This window comes from Meles meles, chromosome 12, assembly GCF_922984935.1.
Source record: "Meles meles chromosome 12, mMelMel3.1 paternal haplotype, whole genome shotgun sequence".
NCBI classification, from domain to species: Eukaryota; Metazoa; Chordata; class Mammalia; order Carnivora; family Mustelidae; genus Meles; species Meles meles.
This window is the reverse complement of record NC_060077.1, coordinates 5,966,493-5,980,386: the sequence shown is the minus strand read 5'-3', so window position 1 is coordinate 5,980,386 and position 13,894 is coordinate 5,966,493. Positions and strand designations below refer to the sequence as shown.

At 45.6% G+C, this 13,894-nt stretch overlaps 1 protein-coding gene across 2 annotated transcripts in view; it reads right to left on the bottom strand.

Annotated features, from left to right (window-relative positions):
* VSIG10 (V-set and immunoglobulin domain containing 10) overlaps nt 1-810 on the bottom strand; it is a 38,286-nt gene extending 37,476 nt beyond the window's left edge. The window contains exons 1-2 of one of the 2 annotated variants that reach the window (XM_046025231.1): nt 643-810; nt 289-547 (exon numbers count right to left, since the gene is read on the bottom strand). In XM_046025231.1, coding sequence (XP_045881187.1) covers nt 289-457 — 169 coding nt within the window. In that variant the 5' untranslated portion in view covers nt 458-547; nt 643-810. The remainder of the gene's footprint in view (nt 1-288; nt 548-642) is intronic. The other variant, XM_046025230.1, reaches the window with a different exon arrangement.
* Between the last annotated feature and the right edge of the window lie 13,084 nt (nt 811-13,894).

The window sequence follows — 13,894 nt, the reverse complement described above, 5'->3', positions numbered from 1 at the left end:
AACAAGGTTACCATATCCTCAGGAAAAGCTGATACTTGAAACTGCCCTAGGCGGAACTTCCTTAAAAAAAAAAAAAAAAAAAAAAGGCAATTAGTACAGTAAAATATTATTTGCAGACTCTAGGAGGTGGGTACAGCGGTGTTTGCTTTCTTGCAACTTTTCTGCATGTTTGAAAATGTTCATCATAAAATACTGGAGCAAAACCCCAAAAATTGCTATTAAGAAACATCACTGGAAAAAAAAAAAGAAAGAAACATCATCTGTTCTGTTGCCCAAAAGGCCCCTTACTGAAATACTTCTTCCATGATGAAATCCTCTTGAAACGAATAAAAACCGTGTGTTTTGCCTGATGAACTGAGCCATAAAATTGCATAAAATGGTTCTTCCCTTTTCCCTCTTTTGCAAAGTGATTTAACTCTTCAGCCGGCTCTCCTTTCCCTTCAGTTTCATGTTTCATCTTTTACTTGTGATAGAAGGTAAATTCTATCCTAGATGACTTCTTCCTGTTTCCTCAGTGCCTGGCACCATGTAATCACCCACTATGTATCTGTTAAATAAACAAATGAGAGTTCATTGGTTTTGATACTGTAGCTCCCCAAGCTTTTCTGGCAAACTCCTAACTTCTTACCTCACGTTCCCCACCTGAAGCAAACAAGATAGAAGTCAAATCAATAGCTGGCAAGTTTCCCGCTGAGGATCCGGAATTTTCTGTGATCCTGGTGGTACCTCAGGTGGGGAATTGCACAGGTATATATTTGCTGATATATTTGATATATTTGTTGAGTCGAATGCAAGGTGGTTAGGACCAGTTCTCCAACCCCCAAGAAGGATCAGCTTCCTTCAGGATGGTTTACGATGCTGACTAGTTTGCATGGCTGGGGCCTTTTAGAAACTTAATCTCATTGGGCCCTCCCTACAACCCTTGTACCCAAGAAATCATGCAATCCCACTGAATAAATGAGCTCCAGGAGGGTAAACTCCGAGTCACTGAGCTGGCTGGTGGCAAAACCAGAACTGGGGTCCATCTCTGTCCTACACCAAGTCCTGCCAAACAAAATAATTTTGTTACTTATAAAAAGGCTACCATGGTCTGGATGCTTTGGGGGTCACTGGGCCGGCAGATGTGGGCGTGCCCTTGAGCAGGGCTCCCAGGACGGCTGTGTGGCCCAGGAAACACCCACTCTCTCTAGTCTAGGTATGGGCTGTGAGACAGGAGCTGTCAGGAAATGTCCCCACCCTGATGTCCCGTGGCTGCTCAGGCTACTCTGGACAGTAGAAAGCACCCTGTCTAGACCAGTGACCAGTGGGGGTTCACCTTGGGGTCCCTAACAAAGTAGGGACCTTTTAGAGCCTTAATTTTATGATCTGTGCCTCACGGGTTGTTGGAAAGACACAGTAACTTGATTTGCAGGAAGGGACTCAGCAAAGAGTTGTTAAAGCATCAATCCCAATCTATAGTCATATATTGTATTTATTTATTTATTTATTTATTTGACAGAGAGAGATTGAGAGATCACAAGTAGGCAGAGAGAGAGAGAGGAGGAAGCAGGCCCCTGCTGATAAGAAAGCCTGATGAGGGGCTCGATCCCAGGACCCCGAGACCATGAGTCAAGCCGAAGGCAGAGGCTTAACCCACTGAGCCACCCAGGCACCCCTGTAGTCATATATGAATCCGAAATCCCACAGGCACATATTACAAGAGGCTCAAGCCCTCTCTGCTCAGGCTGCCGCACAGGCCTCTTTCTATTTTGTTTTGTCTTCACCTCCGGAGAACTGAGAAAACGTCCACTCGGCTAAGTGCTTTATCTGCCTGAATTCACTGACTCCTCAGCACAGCCCTGAGAGGTAGGGAATTAGAGAGGGCTCAGAGAAGCCGGGTGACACAGCGGAGGGAATGGGTGGGTGGGGCAGGGGAGCTGATCTGACTCCAGGTCCAAGGCACAGCTGTCTTACTCAGTCTCGGAGGGAGGGACAGCATGGGGCTCCTGCCTGACTCGGTAGCCAGCCCTCCTCCTGCCTGGGTCTCTGAGGCCATCAAACTACCTATTATTTCTGCCCGGCTACTCCGCTTCTCCTGTCCTCTCCCTAGAGGTAACGCTGAAAGGTTTCTTAGCAACAACCTGCTTCTCTGTTCAACCCAGAGATATTCTCCCGGGGGCTTTGGAAAGAGCAGGCCAACCAGGAACAGCTGGGGTAGCCGCCTGGCTAGTCAGTAGGCTCTGCACCCCCACACTTCCAGAAGCATACAGAGGGCCATGACCATCCTGCCTGGACCCTGTGGAGAGGCCTGGGACCCACAGGCTGGCACCTCAAGGGACAGGAACAACAAAACCAGCCTGGCTTGTTCTCTGGAAAAGAAAGCTTGCTAAGCCTTCCCCAGACATCACCTCCTCCTACCTCTCCTCTGCCTTCTGCCCAGAAGAAACAAACTGGCATACAGAGGCCATAGCAGGAAAGTTCCTGAAACCAGGCGAAGTTCTAAGAAGAAGCTGGCAGGATGAGATAAGAAAGTGGAAAAAATGGAGAGTTGTCAAATGAGTCTACTATTTTGGACCAGAGCCTCTCCTCTCTGGACTGGAGAACAGGAGGGTGAAGTTTGGTATCTCTGAGCGGCAAAGAACCACAGAACGCAGAAGGCGGACCCAAACCCAGAAAGCAAAATGGTGCATACAGACAGATCAAGGGAATGACCAGCCAGTTCCCCGAGAAATGGGCAGCCAGGGGGCTGAAGGGAGGGGGATGGCTCACCCACTAAGAGATGAATGCAGCCTAGCAGGTAAGCTGGTGACTGTCTAACCGCACACTCTCCTGCTGGTGGTGATGGGGGGCAGGGGCGGGACTTGACTTGTGGTATTTGCCAATTTCCCTGGTGTAAATACTTCTACCATTACCAACCCCAGGCTATCACTGGGAAGTGACTTTACTGGATGTAGAGTCAGTTCTCCCAAGCCAGCACCCCTGGAATACACCACTTTCCCCCAGTGACCTAGCTCCCAGGTGGGAAACTTTCGACTGGATGGCCCAGGAGCCAACAGATGACTCAAGTAGAAAACATTCTTGGATCGGTCGGTCTCCGGTTCTTTGATCTCACACTGCTGAATGCCATTTGTTGGCCAAAATAAATGTGATTTTCCTATCTTCAAATTGGAACATATGGGATGATAGCAGCAAGTGTATTTATTTAATTTATGGCAATAGAAGAACTTAGTAAACTCAGGATTTCCAGGGAAAACTTGGAGGAAACATCTTTCCAAAGTTGACACACTTATTCTTAGAAGGCATTTGCTTTTGCCTGATTATAAGCATATCAATCTCACTCTAGAATAGTGAAAAACAAAAAAAAAAATAGGAAATAAAGTGTAACTGTAACCCATCTAGAAATCGTCAGTAACGTCACTAGAAACCTCTAGTCATGTCTGCTGAGTTTCAATGTGTGTGTGTATGTTTAACAAAGCTGTGATGACATTTTTTTAAAATTTTATTTATTTATTTGACAGACAGAAATCACAAGTAGGCAGAGAGGCAGGCACAGAGAGAGGGGGAGGTAGGCTCCCTGCAGAGCAGAGAGCCCAATGTGTGGCTCGATCCCAGGACCCTGGGATCATGACCTGAGCTGAAGGCAGAGGCTTTAACCCACTGAGCCACCCAGGCGCCCCTGTGATGACATTTTTATATGAAGTTTTGTCTCCTGCTTGTTTCTTTAGCAGGAATATACATTTCATTTTTTTTTTAAAGATTTTTTATGTACTTATTTGACAGAGAGAGAGATCACAAGTAGGCAGAGAGGCAGGCAGAGACAGAGGGGAAGCAGGCTCCCCGCTGAGCAGAGAGCCCGATGTGTGGCTCGATCCCGGGACCCTGAGTTCATGACCCGAGCTTAAGGCAGAAGCTTAACCCACTGAGCCACCCAGGCGCCCCAGAAATATACATTTCTTTAGCACACATATGCATTGAGGTTTTTTGTTTTTTTTTTAACAAGTAACTAGGCTTTAACTGGAAAAGTAATAAAACATGAATGATAAAAAAAAAAAAATTTCAAATGCACCTTGCTGACATTGTGCTGAGTGAAATAAGCCCGTCACAAAAAGACAAATACTGTGTGATTCTACTTATTCGAGGTGCCTCATGCAGTCAAATTTCTAAGAGACTTAGAAGTCCAGTTGCCAGGGGCTGGGGGGAGAGGTGTGTGGGGACTAGTGTTTAATTGGTAGGGGGGTTTCAGTTTTGCAAGATGGAAAGTGTTCTAGAGGCAGATGGTGTGATGGTTACATAACATTGTGAATGTACTTAATGACTCTGAACTGTAACTTAAATAGGTAAAGATGGTAAATTTTACGTTATACATATTTTACCACTATTTAAAACATTTTTAAATGCAGAAGAAAATGGGGAAGCAGGAGAACAATGAGAAACTAATAATACACACATGGGACAGAGAACAGAGATACTTCACTGATATTTGTAAACTGAGTCACACCGAAAAAATCCAAGCAATTTTACAGTGAAATTCTTTTTTTTTTTTTAAGATTTTATTTATTTATTTGACAGACAGAGGTCACAAGTAGGCAGAGAGGCAGGCAGAGAGAGGAAGGGAAGCAGGCTCCCTGGGGAGCAGAGAACCCGACGCAGGGCTCAATCCCAGGACCCCGAGATCATGACCGGAGCCAAAGGCAGAGCCTTAACCCACTGAGCCGCCCAGGCGCCTCTTACAGTGAAATTCTATCTGGAAAGTAAGTCTTCTGTTCATCTTCTCCTTGTCTCAGTCCTCTTCCCAGTAACAACCAGTCTCACCACCTTCTGGATAATACAGTTTTTGCTGGTCATCTAAAATGCACCTGTTGGAATATTATAAAGCCACCATTGTATTTTCAGAGTCTGTGTAATGACAGAAGATTTGGCTATTATGATTACCCAGTGTATGAAATTCAATGAGGATTTTTCCCCCAATATCTTTATATGCTATGAATTCACTCATTTATTATTATTTTTTTTTAAGGAGGCTCTACATGGAGCTTGATCTCAGGATCTGAGATCAAAACTTAAGCAGAGGAGCACCTGGGTGGCTCAGTGGGTTAAAGCCTCTGCCTTCAACTCCGGTCGTGATCCCGGGGTCCTGGGATCGAACCCCGCGTGGGGCTCTCTGCTCCGTGGGGAGCCTGCTTTCCCCCATCCCCTGCCTGCTTCTCTGCCTACTTGTGATCTCTGTCTGTCAAATAAATAAATAAAATCTTAAAAAAAAAAAATCAGGGGCACCTGAGTGGCTCAGTGGGTTAAAGCCTCTGCCTTCGGCTCATGTCATGATCTCAGGGTCCTGGGATCGAGCACCCCATCAGGCTCTCTGCTCAGCGGGGAGCCTGCTTCCCTTCCTTTCTCTCGCTGCCTACTTATGATCTCTGTCTGTCAAATAAATAAATAAAATCTTAAAAAAAAAAGATGAACAGAGATGAAGAGTCAGATGCTTAACCTACTGAGCCACCCAGGCACCCCTGAATTCACTCATTCAAAGTGTATTGTTCAGGGGTGCCTGGGTGGCTCAGTTGGTTGGGCTTCCAACTCTTGACTTCTGTTTAGAGTGTGATCTCAGGGTCGTGGGGTCAAGCTCTATGTCAGGTTCCATGCTCAGCAGCTTGGGATCGATCTCTCTCTCTCTCTCTCCCCCTCTGTCCCTTCCCCCTGCACGCTCGCTCTCTCTCTCTCTCTCCAAAACAAATAAATAAATCTTTAACAAGAAATAAAGTGTACGGTTCAGTGGGTTTTGGTTGTCAAGAGTTGTCCAGTCATCCTCACAATTTCTTATGCTTGCTACCCTGGAAAGAAACACCTCCCCCCTTAGTTACCACCCACAATTCTCCCCACCCCCAGTCCCTGGCAACCACGAATCCACTTCCCATCTCTGTGGATTTGGCTGTTCTGGGCATTTCATATAAACGGAATCAAACGATGTGTGTGGACTCTGGCTGCTTTCACTCAGCATAATGTTCTCAAGGTTCACTGGTGTTGTGGGATCTATCTGCACCCCATTCCCTGTTGTGGCCAAATTAAATTCCATGGTATGGAGATACCGTATTTGTACTCACCAATTCATTAAGTAATGGACATTCAACAAACATTCAAGCCAATGAGTGACCCAGAGAACTCAGGGCACCTCTTTGCTTGTTTCTTCTCTGCCTTATTTACCCATCACTCCATGAATGTCTTCTGGAAAGAAATTGTTCTTGCCTCCTTGCTGCTCTACAGAGAGCAGGCTGGCGTTTATAAAAGCATGCCCTTCTTTACTACCTTTGGGCTATGTGTTTGCCAAAGCCCCCGAATGGACATTCAATCAATCAAGTAGCGTTTTATGCCATTATTTTTCCTCCTTCCCAAGATTTCAGTCAAACTCTTTGGGGGATCTATTGCCAAGAATTCCCAATTTTTTAGGGTTCCAGCCTCTGATCACTGCTTGCTTCCATTCTTTCTCCCAAACCTGCAAAAGTTCCCTCCCACTTCTCAAAGCCGAATGTATTAAGCTTAATTCAACTCTAAGATTTTTGCATTCCCTGACCAGGAGAACTTAGTCTTGCTGAACCGGTAGGGACATTGTACCACTGGCATCCTGTCTTTTTCCAGTGGATGGTTGACTTCCTGTAAGATTTCCAGAAAGTTCCTTCAGAATATATACTGTTTGCGCTTGCCAGGTCCACTCTCCTTGGAACGTCTCCTTCCGTCTTCTGAGTAAACTTTGAAGTAGCTACTCTTTCTTACCTACATTTTACTAATAAGGATGCTGAGGCTTGGCAAGGTGAAATAACTTTCCTAATGAGGGCACAGCCTAAGCCCATGTTTAGAAAGTGAATCACTTCTGCTCTGGGCCTCCCATTTACTTGAAGAAGTAAAAGCTTGGATTGGGGGAACACTTCAAGGATTAGGAACCTTGTGATGAGGGGCACCTGGCTGACTCAGTGGAGCGTGCAAGTCTTTTTTTTTTTTTTTTTTTTAAGATTTTACTTATTTATTTGAGAGAGAGAGGAGTGAAAGAGAGAGAGCAAGCACAAGCAGAGAGAGGGGGAGAGGGGGTAAAGGAGAAAGGGAGAGGAGGAAGCAGATTTCCTGCTCAACAGGGAACCCCAAGCGAAAGCTCGATCCTGGAACCTGGGACCATGACCTGAGCTGAAGGCAGATGCTTACCCAGCTGAGTCACGCAGGCACCCTGGAGCATGCAACTCTTGATCTCCGGGTTGTGAGTTCAAGTTCCACCTTAGGTGTAGAGATGACTTAAAAATCTTTAAAAGAAAGACAAAAGGGAGGGGCGCCTGGGTGGCTCAGAGGGTTAAAGCCTCTGCCTTCAGCTCAGTTCATGGTCTCAGGGTCCTGGGATCGAGCCCCGCATCAGGCTCTCTGCTCAGCGGGGAGCCTGCTTCCTCCTCTCTCTCTGCCTGCCTTTCTGCCTACTTGTGATCTCTGCCTGTCAAATAAATAAATAAAATCTAAAAAAAAATTATTAAGAAAGACAATAGGGAACCTTGTGATCAAAACTTTGTACCCTCTTCCTAGGAAAATGCACAAAATGCACATATTCCCAACATTTTAAAAGCAATTTCAAGGCGTTAGGAAAACAGCAAAACCGAATAAGCGTGGAACTCTGAAGCGGAATTGTTGGCTGGGCCCAGGAAGAAGGGAAAAACCTCACTTACAAGCTTGAAGCACCAGGTGGCGCTCTCGGCCCTAAATGGACTCAGGGTCCCACAGCCAAGGTCTTCCGAGAGATAAGAGCTGCGCCAAGCTGCCTGGAACTCAAAGAATTTCAGAGATTATTGGTTCAAACAATAACCTTCACCATCTAGAGGAGGAGAGGAGGCGCAGAGTTGTTAAGGAGCTTGCTCAAGGTCACAGCTCCTGGACAAAGCCAGAACTCACTCACTTATGCAAGTTCATGCATTTCTGAAATTATCACATTAGTTCCCCTACTCAGCACGGAGCGCAGTGGACACAATGCAGTATTTTCTCATGACGATTCAAGCAATGAGCTTTTGTGTGTGTGGACATTGTGAACATTGGCTCCTGCGCTGTGTTATCTGTAAAAAACGAGAGGGGCTTATCCCCCACATGAAATGGCCCTAGCCTGCCGTTTCTTTGTTAATTCCACTTGTGGGTGAAACAGGTGTCAGTCCTCTCATGGGTCAGGTTTGCTTATGTTTCTATGTGTCCTTAGGAAAGTTATCTTCCCCTTTCTGAGCCTCGGTTTCCAGGGCCAATGAGTGGGTTTCATGAGGCACGTGTCAGTCAAGTGCCCAGCAGGTAGTAGAGACCCAATAATTGGTAACTGTTAACATAATCATGTTTCTTGCTACTGTCAATATGCTACTTTAATTTGCTACTTGAACTGCTACTTATATAGCTGGATGATTTCATGGGGTAGAGGGCATTGGTGGAAACAGAAGGGAAATGGGAGATTAGACTCCTAGAAAAGTTAAGTTGCCCTGAGGTTCACTATCCCTAGATCTCCTCTTTCCTTTCAATATGTATTTCTGACTGTTCCACTGGTAAAAACAGCAGTGAAATTGTATTTTTACAAATATGAGACCCCCACAAGGAGAACCTCCAAGGAATGTGAAATTTCACCTTTCAACAGATCTGTTCATTCTTTGAAGGATGCACACCCTTCAGGAGCTCACACACTTCAGCACTGGAAGTCAGCCCCTCCGGGGAACAAACCCAGCATCGACTCCGCCTCGAGGAGCTCACCCTTATTCCCAAAGCTCCAGCCACTTCAGACAACAGCTGCTTCAACGAAACCATGTTTGCACTACACCTCTCTATCCCTCAACCATGTTCTTGCTCTTTCCACTGCAAGGGCTGCCCTTGTTCCCTCCTTCATCTGGATGATTGCCAGCAATGCTTCAAGCTCAAGTGTCCACCTCTTCCAGGAAGTCTTCCGTGGTGTATTCAGGAGGTGCAGGTGCCCTTCCTCTGCATTCCCCTAACGCCCTGCAGAAATTGATATCCCAGCCCTTGCCACGCTGAGTTGTAATCATCGCTTTCCATAACTGTCTTTCCTACTCCAGCCTGGAGCCTCCTTGAAGGTACAGACGGTGTCTCATCTATTTCTGTGTCCCAGGGTCTAGCATGAGGCTTACTGCCCAGTAAATGGCAAGTGAACAAATAGAGTGTTGGCCCCAACCGAAGTGGACATTGAATGGAATCCTCAGGAGAGGATTTATTCTGGTAACTCTTCTCACAAAACTCTAGAATCTGGCAGATGGTTCTTCTTTGCCAGAAACTTTCTTCTTCTTCTTCTTTTTAAAAAAAATATTTTATTTATTTATTTGACAGAGAGAGATCACAAGTAAGCAGAGAGAGAGAGCGGGAAGCAGAGAGCTGAGCTGAGAGCCTGATGCGGGACTCAATCCCAGGACCCTGAGATCATGACCTGAGCTGAAGGCAGAGGCTTTAACCCATTGAGTCACCCAAGCACCCCAGAAACTATCTTTTTTTTTTTTTTTTTTTGACAGAGAGAGAGATCACAAGTAGGCAGAGAGGCAGGCAGAGAGAGAGGAGGAAGCAGGCTACCCACTGAGCAGACAGCCTGATGAGGGGCTTGATCCCAGGACTCTGGGATCATGACCCGAGCCGAAGGCAGAGGCTCCAACCCACTGAGCCACCCGGGTGCCCCCCAGAAACTATCTTCTTGATAATCAGTTTAGTTTGTCTTTTCAGGCAACATCTGGTCTCCTTTCAGTTGCCTTTTTTTTTTTTTAAGATTTATTTATTTAAAGATTTTATTTATTTATTTGTCAGAGAGAGAGCACAAGCAGGCTGAGTAAGAGGCAGAGGCAGAGAGAGAAGCAGGCTCCCCGCTGGACAAGGAGCCCGAAGCGGGGCTTGATCCCAGAACCCTGTGATCATGACCTGAGCCGAAGGCAGCAACCCAACCGACTGAGCCACCCAGGTGCCCCTATTTATTTATTTTAGAGAGAGGGAGAGAGCATGAGGAGGGGAGGGCCAGAGGGAGAGAGAGAGAGAATCTCAAGCAGACTCCATGCTGAGTAGGGAGCCCGACTCGGGACTCAGTCTCACCACCGTGAGATCAGGACCTGAGCTGTGACCAAGAGTCAGAGGCTTAACCGACTGTGCCACCCAGGCTCCCCTTCCTTCAGTTGCTTATCTTTTCTGCCTCAGGGTGCAGCCTACCATTTGGGGGCATCGTCACCCAAGTACATGTCAGATCACGGGGTCCACGGCTCTTATCTTCAACATCTCCCTCCTTAGTGACTTCATTTTCTCGTGTGCTCTTTCCCAGCCTGCATTCCGGCCTTTTCTAACCAACTGCAGGATAAGGCCTGGGTTCTGGGTCAGACACACTTGGATTTAACTGCTTCTAAGCCACAAGATCTCTCTGAGCCTCAGTTCCCTCCACTGTAAAATGGGAATGGTATATAGTTATGGCCCTTACCTGTTAGATGGAACCTGCTAAAGATGAGAGCTGAATAAATATCATCATGCCCTCTGGGACATGCAGAATATGCATGCCTATTATTTTATTTTATACTTCATTATATTTTAATCACATGAAGATATATTAATAAAATATAATGTAATAAATGTATTATATTAATTACACTATGGCTCATTATAATTTATGGTCCTTGATCATTAGAATTATAAAAATTATGGTTTCTCTACATTTTATATGTCAAATAATCAGTGTCGTCAGACTAATTTCACTTAGTTTAGTTTCCTAGCTTTGAAACCCTTTTTTGCCAGTCAAGTCAGAAGAAGTATGTTCATTGTTTTAAAAGGAAAATTTGCAAAAATACAATTTAAAACAATTGAGTTCATTTTGTGGGAAGTGAAAGTTCCTGTAACAAATATTAAATTCTGTATTCCTCTCTGAATAAAACCACATTTAACCGTTTGTTATTTATCCTTCCAAGTATGCATTTACATGCATATGCGTTATCGACAACATAAAGATACAGCTTTTTTTAAACCATAGATAAGATCACACAGTCTATATTCTTAAGACACTTGCTTTTTTTTTTTGTAAAGATTTTATTTATTTATGTATTTGTCAGAGAGAGAGAGAGAGAGCAGAAGCAGGCAGAGGCAGAGAGGCAGAGAGAGAAGCAGGCTCTCCGCTGAGCAAGGAGCCTGATGTGGGACTTGATCCCACGACCCCGAGATCACGACCTGAGTTGACGGGAGTGGCTTAACCAACTGAGCCACTCAGGCATCCCAAGACACGTGCTTTTTAAAAAACCCTTTACAGGGGCGCCTGGTGGCTCAGTGGTTTAAGCCTCTGCCTTCGGCTCAGGTCATGATTTCGGGGTCTTGGGATCGAGCCCCACATCGGGTGCTCTGCTCAGCAAGGAGCCTGCTTCCTCCCCCTCTCTGCTTGCCTATCTGCCTACTTGCAATCTCTGTCTGTCAAATAAATAAATAAAATCTTTAAAAAAAGTGAAAGACCCTTTACATAAAGTGTACAATTCAGTGGGTCTTTGTATATTCACAAGTTGTGCAACAATCACCATAGTCCGAGTCCAGATCATTTTTATCCCCTTGAAACGAACTCCATGCCCAGGGATAGTCCTTCCCTCGTCCACCCAGCTCCTCGCAACCACTAACCTAGTTTCTGTCTCAATGGATCTGCCTCTTCTGGAAAATTCAGGTAAGTGGAATCAAACTACATTGGCCTTTCATGTCTGGCTTCTTTCACTTAACATTTCTAATATTCATCCACATTGTAGCATACATCAAGACCTCATTCCTTTTTTGTTGTTCATTTAGATATGTTTTTTTTTTAAAGATTTTATTTATTTATTTGACAGACAGAGATCACAAGTAGGCAGAGAGGCAGACAGAGAGACAGAGAGGAGGAAGCAGGCTCGCCGCGGAGCAGAGAGCCCGATGCAGGGCTCGATCCCAGGACTCTGAGATCATGACCTGAGCCAAAGGCAGAGGCTTTAACCCACTGAGCCACCCAGGCACCCCTCATTTAGAAATGTTTTTTAAGGGCTCATGGGTGGCTCAGTTGGTTAATCGTCAGACTCTTGATTTCAGCTCAGGTCATGATCTCAGGGTCATGGGATCCAGCCCCACGTGGGGATCTATGCTCAGCACCGAGTCTGCCTGAAATGCTCTCTCCCTCTGCCCCACTCTCCGCTCACACACATCTCTCTCTCTCTAAAATAAATAGAATCTTTTTTTTTTTTTAAGATTTTATTTATTTATTTGACAGAGAGAGAGATCACAAGTAGGCAGAGAGGCAGGCAGAGAGAGAGGAGGAAGCAGGCTCCCTGCGGAGCAGAGAGCCCGATGCGGGGCTCGATCCCAGGACCTGAGATCATGACCTGAGCCGAAGGCAGCAGCTTAATCCACTGAGCCACCCAGGCGCCCCAGTAAATAGAATCTTTTTAAAAATGTTTTTTAAGTGGGGCCTGGGTGGCTCAGTGAGTTAAGCCTCTGCCTTCGGCTCAGGTCATGATCTCAGGGTCCTGGGATCAAGCCCCACATCGGGCTCTCTGCTCAGCGGGGAGCCTGCTTCCCCATCTCTCTCTTTGCCTGCCTCTCTGCCTACTCGTGATCTCTCTCTGTCAAATAAATACATAAAATCTTAAAAAATGTTTTTTTAAGTGTATTAGAAAACATATGCCATAAAACTGACCATCTTAACTATTTTTACATGTACACTTCAGTAACGTTAAGCACATTCACCTTGTTGTACACATCGAAAGATGGTCACCATCACAAATCACTAGAAAAATGCAAATCAAAACCACAATGAAATGAGATAGCACCTTGCCCAACAGGAGCCTATTGGAACCCTCATGCACTTTTGCTGGGACCTGTAAAAGGATGCAATCACTATGAAAAACAGTATGACCGTTCCTCAAGCAGTTACAAATCGTAGCACTCCCACACGAACCAGTAATCCTACTTCTGGGTATATATATCCCAAGAATTGAAAGTAGGGTCTCAAAAAGAGATTTGCACACTCATGTTCATAGCAACACTGTTCCTAGTAGCCAAGACGTGGAAGCCCTCAAATGTCCGCTGACAGATGAATGAAAAACAAAATGCAGTATATACAGACAGTGGAATATTATTCAGGCTCAGAAAGGAAGGAAACTCTATTGTATACTACAACACGGGAAAGTCAGTTAACCAGTTAGCCAATATGCCAGTCATGGGTGCCTGGATGGCTCAGTTGGTTAAGTGTCTGTCCGCCTTTGGTTCAACTCACGATCCCACGATCCTGGGATAGAGCCCCACATGAGGCTCCCTGCTCAGCGGGGAGCCTGCTTCTCCCTCTCCAGCTCCCCCCAGCTTGTGTTTCCTCTCTCACTATCTCTCTCCATCATAAATAAATAAAATTGAAAGGAAGGAAGGGAGGGAGGGAGGGAGGGCTAAGGGAAGAAAGAAACTCAGCCTGGGGGCCTACCCCTGTTTTTGGATTTCCACAGTGACATTAGATCCTAACTTCTATATAAGATATGTGAGAGCTGCACTGTTCTCATGTCCCATGACATTCCTTGACTGTGATTTTTTTTTTAAGATTTTATTTATTTATTTGACAGAGAGAGACATGGTGAGAGAGGGAACACAAGCAGGGGGAGTGGGAGAGGGAGAAGCAGGCTCTCTGCTGAGCAGGGAGCCCGATGCGGGGCTGGATCCCAGAACCCTGAGATCATGACTTGAGCTGAAGGCAGATGCTTAATGACTGAGCCACCCAGGCACCCTCCTTGACTGTGATTTTATATCTCAACTCACTATAAAGGCAAATAAGATGCTGTATTTCCTTGAAGTATCTTCCATCTGTCGAGCTCAACTCCTCCCACCGGAAAAGTGCAAATAAACACCCAAGTCATCAATATCCTTGAGTTCAAAGCAGCTAGTAACCTTGACTGGGTTCATC